The 19,959-nt window shown below is 35.3% G+C and overlaps 1 protein-coding gene across 1 annotated transcript; it reads right to left on the bottom strand.

Moving 5' to 3' along the window:
* Positions 1-7,768: 7,768 nt before the first annotated feature.
* LOC120013588 (phosphoglucomutase, cytoplasmic) lies at positions 7,769-19,527 on the bottom strand. Its single transcript, XM_038865441.1, has 19 exons — positions 19,420-19,527; positions 19,254-19,337; positions 18,120-18,201; positions 17,102-17,157; positions 15,668-15,781; positions 15,409-15,471; positions 14,446-14,565; positions 14,239-14,339; positions 11,033-11,092; positions 10,836-10,935; positions 10,520-10,677; positions 10,347-10,442; positions 10,039-10,102; positions 9,869-9,950; positions 9,589-9,764; positions 9,429-9,505; positions 8,705-8,837; positions 8,162-8,278; positions 7,769-8,073 (listed from the first exon to the last, which is right to left on the bottom strand). The coding sequence occupies exons 2-19, from the start codon at positions 19,332-19,334 to the stop codon at positions 8,002-8,004; spliced, it is 1,752 nt and encodes a 583-aa protein (XP_038721369.1). The 5' UTR covers positions 19,335-19,337; positions 19,420-19,527; the 3' UTR covers positions 7,769-8,001.
* Positions 19,528-19,959: the final 432 nt, after the last annotated feature.

The following is a 19,959-nucleotide window of genomic DNA, read 5'->3' as shown; positions in this document are numbered from 1 at the left end:
ATTAGTTGTGCAATATATCTGGTTGTTGGTTATTTATATATGTTGTATATCATTTCCCATTTTTGCCACGTGTCCTTTCTCTTTATATTGTTAGACCCCAAAATTGGTCTACTTGTACACACGTCACTAAGTTAGCCATATAATGCCTCAACACTTTTTGTTACCTACAAAATTTTATTTAATGCCACTTTTAATAGTCATTTTTCAGAAGTGATAGGGATCTCGTACTTACATCAATCAACGATCAAGATTGATTATTGTGATGTTTGGGATCCTAACATTTTTTGTTGTTTTTATGCCTTTAATGAATCCTTAAGCTACTCAATATTTCCTTCAAAACAGGTAACTAAATGTTGTTTATACCCTCTTCTTTGATTGTTCCCAACTAGGGTTGGCCTTGATAGCCATATATATATATTTATATTTTTTTTTGAGAAGATTGATAGCCATATATATATAGTTAGGCAAATATCAAAACATTAATTAAATGTTTGTGAACTAATTAGCATAATGGTGATATGTCCAGACTGGCATATTTAGATTAGGACAAGACCCATAACAAAGTATTATATCTCTTTTGTTAAAGCTAGCGTTGGACCTGAATTCCAACATATATATAGCTAGACAAAATCAAGAACTTTAAGTTGCATATTTCAACTAATCCCATGATGAAACTCTCAGCTGGCATGCATACATATTTGTTAACTTCTTCTACAGGGGCGCAAGGGAGTGAGAAAAGAAGGGGAGGTATGGATTTTTACAGTCCACTAGAGTCGATATTCTATTTTGCATTTTCTATATTTTTATACTCCTACTCCAACTAAAATTACCATAAAAAAGCATATATGGGGTAACATTTAAGATAATTAGTTTTATGGTAAATGTCAAATTCAATTTCACCAATCAATTTCAATCTCCATCAAGCCTCATGCCAACTATTTTGAGACACAAATTTTGTTTCCTCTTTATTTCTCCTACACATTTTGGGCTTGTCATCCACAAACTGAACTATATGTCATTAAAAAAAGTGGAATAGACTAATCACCATTCTGATTGGTGAAATTGGGTTTAGAAAAGTCAAAGAAGGTGGAGAATGGAGACAGATGGAAACTACTTGAGCAGGGAGATAAGTGTAATTAGAATGACTGAATAGGTGTGTATATACATAGGATTTCTCATATAAGGGTCTAATATAACAGTGTATATAGAATAATTCTCACACAAGGGTCTAATGTAAGGATGTAAAATAAGGGTCTAAGTTTACACCATTGACTTGAAACATGTGAGACCCAAAGCAGTGAATCCTAGTTGTCATCTCATTCATCCACACCATTCAAAAATCACCATTCTTTTACACCCTTATAATAGACCCTTATGTGAGAGTGTATATATATATATATATATACACGTTTCTTAAACAGACGCATACTGAGCGTCCTGTCATTTTTTTTTTTCTGTTAATGTATACAATAAAATACAGATTGCAATCGCAACTTTATAGGTGCTTTTGATTTTAAAGGAAATCAAACCCCTTCACGGTTTTAACCCGACGACTTGGTGGACCTTACATATTTTCTTTTCAAAAATAACATTAAAAAGTGGCTATGAATCCTATATCATATATATAACCGATATTGAGTAACGTGACTGCGCCTCCTTTGCTATTATTTACTACTAAATTTGTGACAAATGTTATTTGGGAAATTTAGCGAGAGATCTCATTAAGTTCAAGAAACGACAAATATGTCCTTATATATAACATAACCCTAATACACTTTATATCATCTCCTACCTCAAACTTTTCTCATTTTTCTCCCTAAACTCACGTTCTCTCTTCTCTCTTCTCTCTACCTCACGGATCTCTCTCTTACTCTCCAAGATTCGACTCTCTTACCTCTCTTCAATCTCTCTTTATTTTGGAATCATGAATCTCTCTCTTCTTCTTTTTTTGCTTTGAAGTTTTCATTTTTTTTCTAGATCTACACTTTTTAGACGAATATGAATATATTATAGAAGGTTTGAATGTGTTATTGATGTGTGAAGGTGTCTGTCGAAGAAAAAATGAAATTTTTTATGAAATCTCGGTCGATCTTTGTCTGATTGGAAGGGAAACAAATCGTATAGGCTCAAGACAGTTAAGCTCTCACCATATGGTGAGATTCTTATAAAAAATAAAAAAATATTATGAAATCGATATATTATGAGAAAAAATCGAAGATACTAACAGAAAATTCTAAAAAACTGTATAATTAGACAAATAGTAAAATTTCATAGTTCTGAAAACAATGAAATTTTTTTGTTTTAGTGGTCATATGTACTCCGTTTACTATAAAAATTCATATAAACATTCTTAAATACTTAATATGATTTATCATGATTGAAATTAAAAGATATTTTATTGTTATGATTGAAAATCCAGTGATATAAGGAAATTTCAATGTACATTACTTGTTTTGATGATCATATGTACTCCGGTTGAGATAAAAAAAAATAGAGTGAGAGGAGAACTTTGAGAGGTCAATCTTGAGTGAACAAGAGTGATATTTCTTGTGAGATTCTTAAGAGTTGTAATCAAGGCTTGATCAAGCAAACTTGGAGGTTGTCCAAGAGGCTTGAGTTTTATCATATAGTAAAGTACTAGTACAACCCCACGAACGTAGGCTTGGCATATAGCCGAATCACGTAAATCTAGGTGTCTTTTTTTGCTCTCTTACTTGATTTACTTCCTTGTGTGCTTCTGGTTATTACTTGTGGTGGTCGAATCTTTCTTCGATTATTTTAATCCTATATAATGTTTCAAAAAAACTGGTATTATGCTTGTATAATGTAATTCTTATACAATACATTGTTTGATTTGTTGTTACACAAAATAATGGTATAAGATATGTGATAATATGTCTGAACTACCCCCAACTAAAATAATTAATATTTTTTTAATCATTTTGACTCTTATAAGCTTTCTATGGAAATTTAAAGATAAAAAAAATCGTTAGATTTTTGTGGCTAGAGTTTTTCTAGAGTACAGAGAGTATATAAAGTGCCAAGTTGCTAGGATTTCTTTTTAAAGAGGTTATTTTTTATCATTTGACGTGTTACCTCTTATCCTTAGCACTCCAAATAAAATTAAAACGTGTTAGAGGTGTTTTAATATTATACATTCTGCACCGTATAAGTGTCTCATTTTGTTTAAAGTTATACTAGCCTGAGTTTTTTTAAAAATAACGAAACGCCTGATAGTTTCATTAAATTATAATTTTATACTATATAGAGTCTTATCCTCTACTCCAAACGGACCCTAAGTGTTTAAGAATTGCACGGTAGTGTAATTTTTTTACTTTAAAAAACTCTATTATATAAAGGCACCAACAATATGTTTATTTTCATGTCATTTGAGGTAATTCTAAATTCTTAAAAATTTATCTTCATGTTTATGTTTATGATTTTGGTACTTTCATTTATTTTAGGGAGAAGTTTTGATGTGACCCTTGAACTTTAGTGAAAGAATCAATTTACCCCCTGAACTTCATTTAGGATCATTTTATCCCCTAAACTTCTAAGATTGTAGTCCGTTAGCCCCTGCAACAAATTTCCATCTATTTTAGTTGATGTGACATTTTTTTCTTACATGGCATCAAAATTAATTTATTCACAAATGATGTGTAAAAAAATACATGGGCTAATTTGATATGTTATAACAATTTATAGATGCTTGAATTAACGAGTTTCGTAACTTCAAGGGGTGAATTGACCCCGAAAATAACTACAATTTATTATGTCATGTAACTAACGGAAAAAATGCCACATCAAGTAAAATAGACGGAAATTTGACGAAAGCGCTAACGGACTATAGCCTTGGAAGTTGAGAGGCTAAATTGATCCTAAATGAAGTTCAAGGGGTAAATTGATCCTTTCACTAAAGTTCAGAGGCCATTTCAAAACTTATATCATATCCCTTTATTTTAATTGATAAGTTCCTTAATTTTATTTCAATTTCTTATATATTTTAGGTGTTTTTTTACTCTTTTTTTGGAAACTGGGAGTTTGGGGAGGGGATAGGATTCGAATCCACGGTCTAATGGATGGGTGATCCTTTATATGTAGAAAGGTATTTTTCTAGTTTATTTTAGATATTTTTGATTGGTGGTTAATAATTGCCATATTGGTAGTTCTCCCGTATTCTTAAATGTGGGAAGATTTCTTCTTCCTTACAGTGCGGGCGAATGTGGTTCTAATCTCTGATTGGTGTCTAGTTGCTAGAGACGTGTATGAGATATTTTAGGAACGTGTAGGTTACAAATTTTGAAATCTCCTGAACTTCCTCTACACTTATCCAGCTATAATCTCAGTTTCCAACTAACAAACTGTTTTAAATAAGGATAAAACAATTATGACAACAAGTTCCTTGATTGTACCCTTTCGAACATGGTTCTTCAGACATTCTTGATTTTCAACAATTATCTCCTTAATTTTAGCTCATATAACATCATATTTCTTGCAAAATGAACAACAAAAGTGATAGGGATCCCAATAAATAGGATCCCAGTCATCCTAGTAACCAATCATGTCCCTTGATTGATATGTAACAAGTTTTGTGAGTCCTTACACTTACATCAATCAATAGCCAAGATTGATTACTGGGATGATTGAAATCTCATTCACTAGGATCCCTAACATTTTTGAATGGACAAACGTTAATTTAAAAATCCCCTTACCCTTGCCACGTGTCCATCAATGATTGATTGACCATTGCCCATTGCCAATTGAGGGTCCCATGCTGCCACGTGTCCATCAATGATTGATTGACCATTGCCCATTGCCAATTGAGGGTCCCATGCTGCCACGTGTCCATTGGTGACGGGAGGTCACTTTTGGTATAAAAAGTAGTTTATCTTTGTGAAGTTTACCTTTTTATGAGTATATATTTTTTATTTTGTGTTAAAATATTTTTTAATGATTATGCTAAAAATTTTAACCCACAAACATATATATAGATGATATTTTTCTAAATATATAATATGAGAAATCGGTTCGCCTAATCACCCTAGTTTAGACATGAAAAAGCTAATTACGTATGTGGTTATAATGAAATTCCAAAAAACAGGCCAAAATCAATGATGGAATGCTCTAAATCAATGCAAAGTGTGTTGATCATTACCTCTTTGGGCTTGACCTTGTGTATTCGCCGCCTGCTTCAGTTCATAACCATTTTGGACCACAGCCATCATCAAACCAATTTGACTTCCAAGACCCGATGAGACCAATTTGCAAGTTTGGCACGCGGAGAAGTACTATGTGATATTAGTCCAGAGTAAAGGTTTTCAACATATCCCATCTCCTGAACCTTTAATTTCTTCCTTTCAATCTGGTTTTCGATTGTAGTGCATATGATATTGTAAGCGTCGTTAAGAAAGAATGAATTTAAAACTACAACAGCTGCTACTAAATCAATCCACTCCACGGATTGAATAAAGTAGAATTAGAGAAGAATTTCTGATTTTATTAAAATTTGACAAGAGTTGTTGTTTGTCTAATGAGAATTTACAAAAGTAAAAGGAAACCCTAATTGGATTCAAGTAAAAAAAGAAAAGAAGTAAACATTGAATAGGAAATTCTCAGATATACTGAAAATAATAAAAACATATAGAAAAATGACAAGATTGGGCCAAAAACCCATCAAAACGATTACTTTTTAGGTCAAAAAGTGTGCCTAGGGCCGGCCCGGCCCGGGCTCGGGCTGGGCTCCCACTGCCCGTCACTATTCATCCTCTTTGAAAATTATAAAATTAAGTTGTTCAACATAGATTCGAACTTGAGACTTTTAAATAGGAGAGTAATGAACTAACCACCAAGCCAAAGGTACTTTCATGTCAACTAATTAAATTATTATCCTTACATACCACCTGTTATATTTTTAACATAATTAAATAATTTTAGTTTTACTTAATGAGTATTGATTTTAAATTTTATAATATACACATCTATAGTTTTAAATAGTTTAATTTTATACTTATTTTATTAAATCTTAGGGTCTTAAGATTTTATCAACATTTATGAGTAAATGATCATATTATGGCTTTAGGGTTAGTGCTTAGGTTTAGGGTTTAGGTCCTTTAGGATTTAAGATCTTTAGGTTTAGGGCATTTAGGGTTTAGGGTCTTTAGGGTTAAGGGTTTAGGGTTTAGGGTTTAGGACCTTTAGGGTTTAGGGGTTTAGGGTTTTGGGGTTTAGAGTTTAGGGCCTTTAGGGTTTTGGAGATTAAATCCGCACAGGTCGGATCGGATCGGATCGGGGACAAATTGTCATCCCTGCTTACAATTGATTAATGTCATAATTATGCTTTAATTTTTATACAATTGAACAATATTTTATAGAGGGTGAAATATATACGTATTATGTGTATATATATATACACATACATTACAATAATATATATATATACACATATATATTATATATTATATATATAATATATATATATATATGTATGTATACATACAAAAATTCTCCTATGTGGACCAAAAGTGTGGACCAAGTTTGTGGACTTGTTTTTCAACCATAGATGTGGTGGGCCCCATAATAAATGTGTGGCCCCCCACTTATGTTGTGATTGATTACAACCATTGGATTTTGGTCCACAAACTTGGTCCACACTTTTGGTCCACATAGGAGAATTCCTGTGTATGTATATATATATGTATGTATATATATATATATGTAAATATATACATATAAAAATAAATAATGTCGGGCTCGGGCTCGGGCCGGGCCAAAATTGACCCGAGGTGTCGGGCTTCGGGCCGGTCCCGACCCAAAAAATGGAGCCCAGGCCCGCCCAAAGGGTCGGGCCGGGCTACCTAGGCTAGGTCTACTTTCGGGCCGGGCCGGGCTCAGGCTCGGGCCGGGCCTAAGCCCGCGGGTCAAATGGTGAGCCCTAAGTGTGCCTAAAGACATCGCCTGTCAACACCAAGTTTCGATTTGATGTATCATAGACAACCGATTCCAAAGAGTTGACAAGTTTCGATTTGATATATGATAGACAACCAGATATGGCCATTTTAATGACGGGCACAGGCCAATTCAAACATAAAACTGATTAGCGACCACACAAAGACCCTCCAAATAATTGCATTTTGATTTTTAAAAAAATCAACAGCTTTCAATGTTCTGGACCAGCCAACCCAAGAGCTCAACCATTACTTTGTCAAGCAACAAAACTAAGAGGCCAAAAAGAATTTCGAGGGATTCAAAGTCCGTAGTTTGAGCCCTTAAAAATCTTAAAAACACACAGAATACTATAAACAGGAGCTGATGAAACTAAAATCCTGCATCACACCTGAAGTCGATATAAAGCCCTGCACTCTCTCTTCCGCACCCCGATTTTGTGGGGCGCCCGGGGTCTTCTGTAAAAATTTTACAGCAACCCATACTTTAGTTTCGACCAACGATCAGATGTAAACTAATTCAATCTGATGGCTGACATTTTAAAGGTCAAAAATATCCTATTTTATTCTCTCACTAAACCCACACAGAAACCAAAGAAAGAACTTAAGAAAGAGTAAAAACAAAGAGTGAAAGAGGAGAGAGATGTTTTATTTAAAATTTCTAGGTTCTTAAAATCCTAGCCATTTGATTTGATCTCAGATCAAATCCGTCCAACCAATGCAATTCCAGTGTGGGCTGCTGTAAAATTTTTACAGCAGACCCCGGGCACCCGTTTTTGTGGGTGGCGGTTTATGTGAATGAGTACAAATTTCTAATCAAAGTTACCTTTTTCAAGAAGTGTCAAAATATTATATTGGTAATAAATTACGAGAAAACTTCAATTTTTTTTTGAGTAACAAAAGTTAAAGATCCGCTTATACTTTGAGTAAACAATACTCATTTATAGTATACTCGCCTCTGTGAAGGCTGCAGTGGCAGATGCTTAGGAAGCCTAGATGGATCTTATTAGTTGTTTTAGAAGACCTTTTGATATTTATACTCCCAGCTGGCAGTATAAATTTATGTAATGACGGTTGGAGCAGATCGTCCGGTGAATTCCTGCAACTTTGCGAGCTTGAGGGCAACCTCCACCTGTAATTCAATCTCGTAGTGTCAGCCACAAAATTTACTCAGAATTTTGGAAAATCGACAGGGTAGATAAAGGTGACGGGTGTCTCACAAGAGGAGCAAGTGCTTCTTGAGATTCCCTCCCAGTTTTCAATGGATCCTTTTCATACTGCTCGATGTATAGACGGATGGTTGCACCTTCTGAGCCAGTCCCTGAGAGGCGGAAGACCTGCAATGTTCAATGGGGACAAAATATATAGCCTGAGTGCTATGAGAAAATTTTAATGATTTTGATAATTGTTCCCAAGGAGAAAGACATGCAACGATGTGTACATGAGAATCCAACCAAAATATAAGGTATGGTTCAAGTAGCATATTACCCAGTTACCCTTGAGGGCAAAGAATTTTGAAATTTTTTTCCAGAAAACCAAGTCGACTTAAGTGTGGTCAATGAACACCAGTTAAAAGAAAAAATTTTAAAATCAACTAACCATTTAGGATGCTAATTTATTTCAGCTTTAAGAAGCACTTTGCATTGCTCTCCCAAATACAATCCCCCTAATTCCAAATGGTGACCCAAATACAATCCCCTAATTCCAAATGGTGTTGTTTCCACTCAACTATAACAATGAGAGAGTAAAGTGAGTAAACTAACCAATCGAGAACCATCCTCAAACAAATAACGAATACCCTGGTGCCTTGAGATAGAACCATCAACAGGATCCTTGTACTCGAACTCATCCGCATGGACAACCTTTGCCACGTCAGAACGTATCCCCTTCACAATACTGCAGAAAATAACATTTATAAGTTATTCCCAAAGAAATCAGAGCATGAGCATCGTGTCTAAAACATTACTGCCTAATTAAACGGTTTTACAGGAGAAAAAACATTAGATCACCTGCCACACTAGGTGGCTCTGAGCTACTGATTATTGGTTTCTGGGTGACTTTCTTTTTGATCTCATTCACATGAATTGCAACAAGTGGCTCTAGCTTCCTGATAAAAATTTTAAATTGGATGACAGAAATTCAAACCACCATTTTATAAAGAAAACGTCTTAAGTTTCAAGAATTCCTTTGGGTGGTAACAATTCAAATTTGAACACCATTCTAAAGTAACTCCTAGTGGTGCCTCTACCTGTGGTCTAAAAGATGCTTACAAGATGGAAAAACTACCAATACGAAACTCAGAATATCAAAATATTAGAAAAGCTAACAACAACCAGGAAATAATAGGTTTATTTCATTATCTATTTATTTATTGTTACAATTTGTTGTTGCCAGCCAAGACAGCAACGGCATGCCCTTTGATTTAAAGTAAAGATTGAATAAAATTGCTGATACCAAAAGGCAGTACTAGTAGCAAATTATACATACTCGTTAACTTCCGAAAGAGAAGACTGCAGTTTGACCAAATGTGCCATTAATTCCTTTGCAGCCCCTGCATCCACATTCTTCAAGAAACAACTTCAACCAATTACGAGACAATCCAAGATTTTTAAAAAATATAAATAAAAACATTAAGAGTATAGCATACCTCATAGTCATATCGAGTATAGTAGTGGCGACCATATGTAGCCCAATGCTGGCGAACTATATCTTCAACACTGACAAGTTTATCTCCATCAAGCTTCCCCTTATTTTTGTGGGCAAGTATGGATAGCCAAGCCAGAACTGCCCAAATTCCATCTTTCTCACGTATATGGTCTGAGCCTGTCAAGAGATGAAATCATTAGAGACAGCTCTGTACACATTTCTTGAAAATCATGACGTAAATTGGTTCATTTTCACTTTATAATCTGAAATGGCACACCAACCAGTTCCAAAACTTTCTTCTCCACATACTGAACATAATCCAGCATCCATCAAATTACCAAAAAACTTCCAACCAGTGGGCACCTGTCATTGAATTGCAAATAATTAGATTATCCCGCAAATAGCAGTTTCATGAGAAAACAATTATGGGAGATCTTGCAAAGCAGAATACCTCAAAAAATTTCAAATTCAGATGTTTAGCCACAACATCAAGAGCTGCTGATGTTGGCATGCTCCTACAAGTAGTAAAAACAATAAATTATAATAAGATTTCAGGAAAAAGAAATTAAAAAAATAGCACTTGAAAACTGTGAAATGCATCGCCTAATAAATTGCTACCCATAGCTCCATGATTCATGAAACTTTTTGAAAGAGATGGAATGAGGATTAAAATAGTTATCAAATGTAAGCACCCTAGCATATTAAGAAATACAGCAAAAAGGATCAAAGAAGAACAAAGAACTGAGGGTAGTATGGAACCTGGCAACCCCCTTCAGACCAGCAGAGAAATATGGTATCGCTTCAACTGCATTTGCTGCAATGATGGCAACAGAGTCGGATGGAGTAACAAAAAACCTAAAGCAAGAGTTAAACAAAGATGTTTTAGATGTGAGTAATTATAATCAGGAAATAGTTTTTAAAAAACACTCTACCTTTTACCAAGGATCATATTACGATCTGCATCACCATCAGCTGCAGCACCAAACTCTGGAGGTTCACTTTCAGAATCTAATTTTCCCAATCCCATCCGGGCAACCAACTCCTTGGCATAAGTCAGATTAGGATCTGGATGTCCTCCCCCAAAGTCCTCCTGTTTGCACATGTCATGCACATAAAAGGATAATATAAACATTCACGCACAAACTAGAGCTGATAAGACATTTGTGCATAAGATAAACATGAAAGTACAGGGAGTAAAGTGAGCTCATTCATCATCAAGGACAAAAAATTATTATCACACAATAAAACCTTGGGAGTGCAGTTCAACAATGAGCGCTCTTGTGCACCGAGCTCTTCTACGAAAATTGGTTTTGCATAAGCTCCACCGACTCCATGCAGTGCATCATAACTTCAACAAGATAATTGGTAGCCATATCATTAAACGAAACAAGCAATATGTTGCCAAAAAAAAACAAAAAATGAAAATAAGAACATAGCTGCATTACCAGAAGGTGAATTTTGGAGATGTAAGTAGCTTCCGGATGGATTCAAAGTCAAAGATTGACCTGCACAAATGTAAAAATATAATTGATGATTTTTTGGAACAAAAAAGAAAAATGCCCCAGAAAGGCCCTGTAATTTTCAGTAACGAAATAGAACAACGGCAATCAAAGGGAAAAACATGACTTCTCTTTCAATATTTCTATTTGAAAACCTAAAACTATACCAACTTCTACAAAATTATTTTTCAACAGAATATTTCCCTTAGTATTTCCATGACAAAACCAATTTCTTCAAAAGAATAAATTCTACTCAGAACAATATAATCGAGAAAAACAAATTTTTTTTTACCTCAAAGTTCTTTGGGGGGAATGTGTATAGGTAATTAAATATATTTCAATTGTAAGAAAGTGCGTTGTATTAAATATATTTCAATTGCAACCGGTCCTAAACCCGGATAAAGAAAGAGGGTTGCAGTGGGTCAACAGCCAGCATAAAACTTTGTCAAACCTATGAACATGAGTCGAAATGAGAAATCGTTGGGACATTCCCTGGACGCAATGCTTTGCATTGGAACCCGAATGCCGCAATAAAATGAGCAAGGGCTGGCACGGGTCTAGCAACGCGCTGCATCGGACCCCGGGTGTAGTGATAAACGAGTAAGGGCATGCTAGGGTGTCCCCACAAGCGACACGCTACATCGGCGCCTGGATGAGGTGAGACATAGGCAAGAGTTCCCCGTTATGGATGGATGGGGACTAAAAAAGCTATCCATGATTATAGGTGACAGAGAAATATATTATATTTTGAGGGTAGATTAGGATAAACACTTGGAACATGGGGTCACTTGTAAGCAAATTAACTGACCTAGTTAACACTGTGATTGGACGTAGGGTTAACATAATGTGTTTATAGGAGAATAAATGGGTTGGTGAAAAATATAGCGAGATTAAAAACACAGGTTATAAATTATGGTACACTAGAATGGATAGAAATAGAAATGACGTAGGTATAATAATAGATAGCGAACTGAAAGAAAATGTTGTATAGAAAAAAAAATTAAAGGCGATATGATCTTAATAGCTAAATTGGTGCTAGGGAAAAAGATAATTAATGTCATAAGTTATTACACCTTACAAATAGGATTAGATGAAAATACCAAGAAAGAATTTTGGGAGAACCTCAATGAGATTGTTTATGGCATTCCAAGTAGGTGGAAAATATTTTTAGTAGGTGATCTAAATGGAGAGAGAGTGAAAACTTTGAAAGTGTACTTGGAGGGTAGGTTTGGGGATAGAAATAAGATAAGAAGCTATTTTAGAGTTTGCGGTATCATAGTACTTGTGTCTAGTAAATACCTGATTTAATAAGAGAGAATCACATTTAATTGCCTTTAGGAGTAGGCATAACTCTACCCAGATGATTTCATTCTTATGCGAACGATAGATAGCAGACTTTGTAAGTACTATAAAGTGATTCCGCGGGAGAGTCTAACTACATAACATAAAAATGGTAGTGGTGGACATATGTTTTACGAAATGACCTAGAAGAAAGTATAGTAGCATGATAGTATAAAATTAGGGCATGGGATCTAAAAGGAGAGAACTACAACTTTCAGGGAAAATTTACTTAAGAATGCAAATTGGGGTTTAGTTGGAGAAACAAACTTCTTGTGGGGAGAGATGGCGGCTTGTATCTAACAAATAGCAAAAGAGATATTTGGTGAGTCGAAAGGCCCTACACCTAAAGGCAAAGAAATTGGTGGTGGAATGAGAATGTTAAAAAAACAATTAGGACTAAGAGAGAATGTTATAAGAAGTTACATAGTGGTAGAGATGATGATAGTTATGAAACGTACAAAGTAGCCACGAAAGAAACTAAGAAGATTACAGGGGAGAAACGTCATAAAAAAATGTATTGAGTTACATAACAAGTTAGATACAAGAGATGGAGAAAAAAATATTTGTAAGCTAGCTCCAGCACGAGAAAGAAAAGCTAGGGACCTAAATCATGTAAAATGCATCAAAGATATCGATGATAGAGTCTTTGTGAAAGACGTGTAAATTAACAAGAGGAGGAGAAATTACTTCAATGAGCTGCTTAATGGCGGCCACGAAGGGAACATTGAAGATCTCCATATATCTCTAGTGAATAGGGATTTTTGGTATATAAGACGTATTAGGGTGACTGAAGTGAAGGAAGCCTTAAAGAGAATGCAAGAGGGGTAAAGCTATGGGACCGGATGGAATTCCAATTGAAGTGCAGAAATGCGTAGGAGACGTGCATCTATTTATCACTAACTAAACTATTTAATCAAATTATTAAGACTCGTAGGATGTCTAATGAATGGAGAATAATCGCTATACTACCTATATACAAGAACAAATGAGATCTAAAATTGTGATAATTATAGGGGCATCAAGCTTATGAGCCACATATTGAAACTTTGGGAAAGAGTTGTAGAACGGATATTGAAATCAATATCTACAATCTCTGCAAACCAATTTGATTTTCTGCCAGAACGATTCACAATGGAGGCAATAATTTATTGAGTCTTGTAGAAAAATATAGACAAAAGAAAAAGACCCTCATTTAGTATTTATAAACTTGGAGAATGCATATGATAGGGTGCATAAGGAAGTAATGTGATGGATTTTAGAGAAGAGAAGTGTCTCCATTAAGCATATTATTATGATCAAGGATTTGTATGAATGAGTCATAAATAATGTTTGGACTAATGAAGGAGTTACATAGGAGTTTCTCATCACAAGAGGTTTGCACTAGGGGTCGAAAACGAATACACGTAGTGAATTCCCATTGATTTTATCAGACTCATGCAGTCGACCCCAAATTTTTGGTCTAAAGGCTCGATGATAATTATGATGTAAGAAAGTGCGTTGTACGGAATTTGTATGGATTATATTTGGATGATAAAGTCTCCAAAAGAAAAAAGAAAGTAGCTGTGGAGATAAATGAACACTACAACATCATCTCCGGCATGACTAAGATTGCAAACACACAAGCACTCATTGATATGTTGATAACAATATAGAAAGATGTCAGAGGAGTAAATAAGTCAGAAACTAAATTGACTTTCAATAACTATTAACTCTAATGCAAGATAGGGAGAGAGAAGCATTCCTCGAGACATGCTTCACATACAATAGAAAGAAGAGAACAAGCAGGTTTTGAAGGGGGAAAAAGGGCCTACTTCATCAACTTCACATAGTCACTTGCTGAATCAAAAACATCAACATCAAACTGTCCCTCAGGCCCGCTAAAGCTGGTGACACCGGTTGTGCTGATATCTACCTGGAACATTTAAAATTTGTAGAGAAGAATATAACTTAAAAACGTTACGTGTACACTTGAAATTTAAAGAGGAATAAACGAAAGGCACTTAGGTATGAAGAGATACATCAGAAAGATCTTCTGCAATTAAGTACTCCTTGATAGTTTTAGTGTTCTCATATATCTTATCCGTGATTCCCTCAGGAGCAGGTCCACCATTTTCCATGTTATATTTTATTCCAAAGTCCTGCAATATTGAAACAGAAACAAGGTTGTGGAATTGAAATCCCAAGCCATAGTGTTGAGAAATATATCCAAATAAACCGAAAACCAGACATCCTTACTATTTAACAGAAAATGACAAAATTACTCATTACTAATTAAAATACACCATATGCAGCCATACTTCCCAATTATCTGGCCTTCAATAAATCTATTATGTGGATGTAAGTTTTACGAGATACATAATTTCTACAACGGTACAACCTTATAAATTTCAATAAATCAACTGCAAATAGCAGCTTCATTTATTTGCTCTGGGAATGAAATCTTGCAGAGGCAGAATTATTTAACCATTACATTATTGGGACAAACTTAACAAATTTCATCCAGTAAAATGTAAATGATGTAACATTAAGAAGTCAAAAGAGGCAAAATCACGTAAACAGAGGAATGAGCCCTGTTTATAACAAATTAACCGCAAGGATTACACTCATCAACTCAACCCGTATGCCTCTGATATTGAAACCATGTGGGCCTATAATATAATGACTCCTTTTATATTCTATCAGTCCATTATGCCCACACATCTAAATATAAAAATTGAATTTCACAGAATAATTCCCATTTAATGCAGGAAGAAATCTTTTAAAAAACCACTAAGTTAGGCATTCAAAGATAAATTATTTACCAAGTCTACATAAATATTGATAACACATAAGCATATTATATCAAGACCTTTGGGTGAAATTGCATTGCCTTCCCTATCACCAAGAAATTAAGATTGTGAAAAATGGGGTGCTAAATGTTAAATATAACAAGCTACACAAGGAATTGTGAATAAACACAACTCACAATGGCACGTATCTACCTCATGAGGACCACCCGGATTGTGACTTGCAGTCAATATAAATGCTCCTGTCGCCCTGGATCCCTGATATTAAAGTTCACAAAACCAGTATCACTGTCTAATCAGTCAGCCATTAGCAATATAATGAGATCAGGCAAGGCAGTCAAGAACACACAGCAAGACATACAGAGAGACTAACATCAGGAACTGGAATTAAAAACAAAACCAGAAGTGGAAACTCAGTGCCAAAGAACTTACAACTCGATGCAAAAGAACTTACATCTACACCAACTCTTTCTCGAATCACAGCTGATACGGCTGGAGTTGAAAGCAGTCCATTTTGACCAATCCAAACACGTCTTACACCATTTGCAGCTGCCATCTTAGTTATGATCTGCAAATTTCAGCGAAATTTTTTTGACCAAGGCATGACAGGTTTGACAGGCAAGATGAATAAAGAATATGTAGGATAAGATTCATAAGAATCAAGAATTTCCTATCGCCCACAGGCACACAATGGAAAAGAGAGAAGAAAAAGTGATGCAAAAACAATATTTTTCTACTTTAAGGCAAGCATAGCATTTTTTTGGAGTGGGTGTGTGAGGGGGAAGGAGGGGATTCATCAGCTCAACTCCAAAGCACAAGCATGAAAGGAGCCAAATCTAGTCATGCAGAACTCCATGGTTATGTGAATTTTAGATCAAAGAGCTCCATTTTGAGACACGAAGCTCGCACTCATCAGTCATGACCTTATAAGCCGAGGACGGTTGCTAAATACTCCTATAACATCCCACACAATTGTATGAAGTGTACCAGGTTTATGTCTCAACCTCCAATCCAACTTATAAAATGGAAAAAGGTTCAGCCCTAAAAGCCAAACCATGCGCCAAAAAGTCAATAAAGCTCACCACCAAATGAACAACCACAAAGTATGGGTCATAAATAAAACCACATTCAATATCTAGGAATACATATATAAAATGGCGTTCAATCTTCCAAAGACTATAACAACATGGACAGTAATTTTGGGCAAAAAAGGAGCAAATACAATTTCCATATTTACCAAATTTTGATAAGTTTACCAAGTATCCAAGTTCTCAAATATTAGGGTGGTTAACATAAAAACTTTTCACTTTTCATCAGACCGTTGATATATAACATACTGTAATTGGCACGTTAGAATATTTATTGAATAAAAAGAAATCCATGCTCATCATTCTTGAGCTCTACCATAATTCTCTCCTTTCTTATATACAAGAAATACCCAATGTTATATATTTAAAAAGTTGAAAAGGTTGAAATTGTTATTGGAGACAAAGAAACTCAGAGCTTGAAGAAGTTGCAAGTTTGTTTTCTAGCCAGAAAATCCATAAAAAAATAAAAAATAAAAAAACATATCCCAGAGTTTATAGGGAAAACCATAAAAATATACTTTCTTACAGGAAAAGGCATATGAATAATGGGAATAACATCTTGAGGCACACAATCCATAAAACTTGGGAATGCATAATGAATGGAACATATCAGATTGATAACCCTGAATATGAATCTCCAACTCTTTAGCTCCCCATTTATCAACAAGAGTTTGGTGGTCCAATTATATGTAGATAAGAAACTAAAAAAAAAAAAAATTACGGGGGGACACTAACGAGCCATCAAGTGTTGCAGACAGTTCATACAATCCAGCATTACATAAAATAGTACAAAACAATACCTGAATGGCATCCTTCGAGAAATAGCGGCCATCACCAGAAACAACGAGAGTTGCACCTGGACAAATGAGCAATGAATGGCATAATCACTCCAACAAAGAAAAGAGAGCGAAGGAAAGTACAGAATAAAAAATTTAGAAGAAGTATAAGTTTAACGCTAATGAGTGGGCATCCCTTAAGCATTCAACAGGAGGAAGAAGCAAAAACAATTCACTAAGATTACTTAAAGTCTTAAATAGAGCACAATCACTGAGATAATAGACATCAAATATTAGTAAAAGATCAAAGAAGTATGTCTCAGTATTGGTAGATCTGAATCACAAAATATTGTAATAAGGGGTTAAATAAGCTGATGGAATCTTTCTGACCATTTATTTTCACTATTCAGAGGTGGGTTGTGTTACATACAATTTGTCTATACAACGTGGAAGTTGGAACAATCTTCACAAGCTCTTTTTTGCAACTCTCCCTCTTGCACATTCAAAAAAAAAAAGTCGGAACACAGTCTTCATTGTGCAAGGTAGATGAAATGGTGGACAAAAGTCAAAAGTGGTGATGAGGGAATGGCAACACTCAATGAAACTAATAACAATTGGTTAAAAGCATATTTTTGGGGTGGATACTTTTATCAACAGGCCCAGGTTGGGCCATGCGTGAATCACATAACCCAAAATGACATAGCCAAAGCCAGATCTATACCTTTTTGTTTAAATGAGAAAAAAACTGAACTAAAATTACGAGAATAATTTTCGCCTCAAAATGGCAAGGCAAGGCAGTCATAAGCAAATCAACATCCTCCATAAAGGAGGCCTGATCTCATGTTAGTTGAGCCTCAAGGCTGTGCTTAAACATGCACCCTCCTGGCATCAACCCAAACAAAGGCTCAATTCAAAATGTATGCCTCAAAAGCCTGAAGTTCCCCACAATAAATTCAACAGGTCATGCAAGAGAAGATAGGTAAACATTAACACAACCATCTTGAATTGTTCAAGTATCCTACATTAAAATGGCAAATCCTACCTCTGACTTTTTCTGCTGAAAGGGCATTGAATGTCGACTGAACAAAGTTTTGCAAGTAGTGCGGTTGGATGAAAACTTTCACCTGAAAGAGGTGCAGCCACCATAGCAATATATAATGTGAGAAGAAGACCCTAACCATTATGATCAAACCAATGAACCATAGGGCCATAGGCCATGGTGGCTTTATTAAAAAAGGTAAACAACTCATGTCCCATGAACAAGGCTCCTACAGTGGATAAGGAGGATGTAGGCATCGCGCAACCCCTACATAATATGTGGAGAGACTTGTTTCCAGAAGTTGAACCTATGACCTTTATGTTTGCTTGTATGGTGGCTTTATAGGAATATTAAATATAATAACGTGGTCAATAGCTCAAGAGCATATAATTGCTACATTTATGTGTCAAAGGCAACAAATTAAATGTCGTACAGACAAAAATGCAGTGAAAAAGAATCTGCAATGCAGAAACATAATAACATATGTGACATCAATGACTTCATGGTTCAAATTCATAGGTCTTAATTTGGAAAAGTAATAAGCATGTATGATCTACAAGTAACTATGCGTTATACAACTTTCCTCAGTAATTGAATGCTACAACACCATCAGCTTGAAGTCCAAATCCATGACTACAAAAGCATTATTCACATTTAAAACTCAATCTAAAATTTCGTTATTACAATAGTCATCAGGAAAATCCGGACAACAAAAAAAAGATATTTACATCTAATCGTTAATTGATGACAAGAAAATCGGGTAATAGACTCACAACCTTCATTATGTTACCCAAATAAAGTGTAGATCAGTATAAATCTCATAAAAGCAAGAAAATTTCGGTTTAAGTGACAACAAGCGTTTATGATCCAAACAACTCACAGTACCCATTTCAGTGAGCATTAACGAGATCAAATTCAATAAATTATTAAATCGAACAAATTCATACCCCGATGCAATTCGCAACAATGGATCAAATGTACATCTATACACTTCGATTTGGAATAGCAGTGCAAAATGATTGAACATGACCGATCCGAGCTGAACTAATGCGCAGAGAAAAGCAAATCTCGAAAAACAGCAACCGGATTGAACTGAACCAGATGATCATATTTCAAAAACAGAAAAACAAAGCAGACCTTCTTACGGAGACCAGAAGTGCCAGGCTTTTGGCCATCGTACGGCGTCGTCTCCACACGAGAAACCTTGAACATCACCATTTTCTGATACGAAAGCTGAAAAAGATCAGAATAAGCACGGGGAGACAGAAGAGAGAGAGGTGCTCGATGAAATGAAAGTGCTCACAATGCGTTTCGTATATAAGGAAAGCAAAAGCTGGCGAGGTGGCGACGAGTGATGTGTGTGCGTGTTTTAAGTGAGTGATTGGTTTTCCTTTTCCAGTCATGCAAATGAAATTTTGCCGGTTTTGTAGAAGCCAAAAAAAAAAAAAAGGATATTAGGATAATAAAGGGCAAAAAGATACTTTTCGTCCCTCAACTATGGGGCAAGTTTCATTTTTGTCCCTAAGCTTTTTTTTCTCCCATTTATGTCCCTCAACTATTGAAAAGTATCATTTTCGTCCTTTCAAGTAATATTGAGGTTGAAAAAAACCTGATCTGACGAATAACATGATGCCACGTAGGATTTTTCAATGGCCAGATTTATTCGAGGGATAAACATGGTACTTTCCCATAGTTGGGGGACGAAAAAGGGAAGAAAAAAAGCTAAGGGACGAAAATGAAACCCGACCAATAGTTGAGGGATGAAAAGTACTCTTTTGCCGATAATAAAGCCATAAAGGTAAAGGAGATTATTCGAATTCCCGTTTGAACGCTTCCAAGTTCC

The sequence above is a fragment of the Tripterygium wilfordii genome, chromosome 13 (genome assembly GCF_013401445.1).
Source record: "Tripterygium wilfordii isolate XIE 37 chromosome 13, ASM1340144v1, whole genome shotgun sequence".
NCBI classification, from domain to species: Eukaryota; Viridiplantae; Streptophyta; class Magnoliopsida; order Celastrales; family Celastraceae; genus Tripterygium; species Tripterygium wilfordii.
The sequence above is the reverse complement of the archived record's forward strand: the minus strand, read 5'-3'. Positions and strand labels throughout refer to the sequence as shown.

Excerpts from the sequence above, each read along its gene's own strand:
- LOC120013588 (XM_038865441.1), bottom strand. The coding sequence starts at position 19,334 with ATGGTGATGTTCAAGGTTTCTCGTGTGGAGACGACGCCGTACGATGGC. Across the intron at positions 17,158-18,119 it reads TTCAGCAGAAAAAGTCAGAG|GTGCAACTCTCGTTGTTTCT; the intron begins GTAGGATTTGCC and ends TCATTTGTCCAG. Across the intron at positions 9,765-9,868 it reads AGAAGAAAGTTTTGGAACTG|GCTCAGACCATATACGTGAG; the intron begins GTTGGTGTGCCA and ends ATCTCTTGACAG.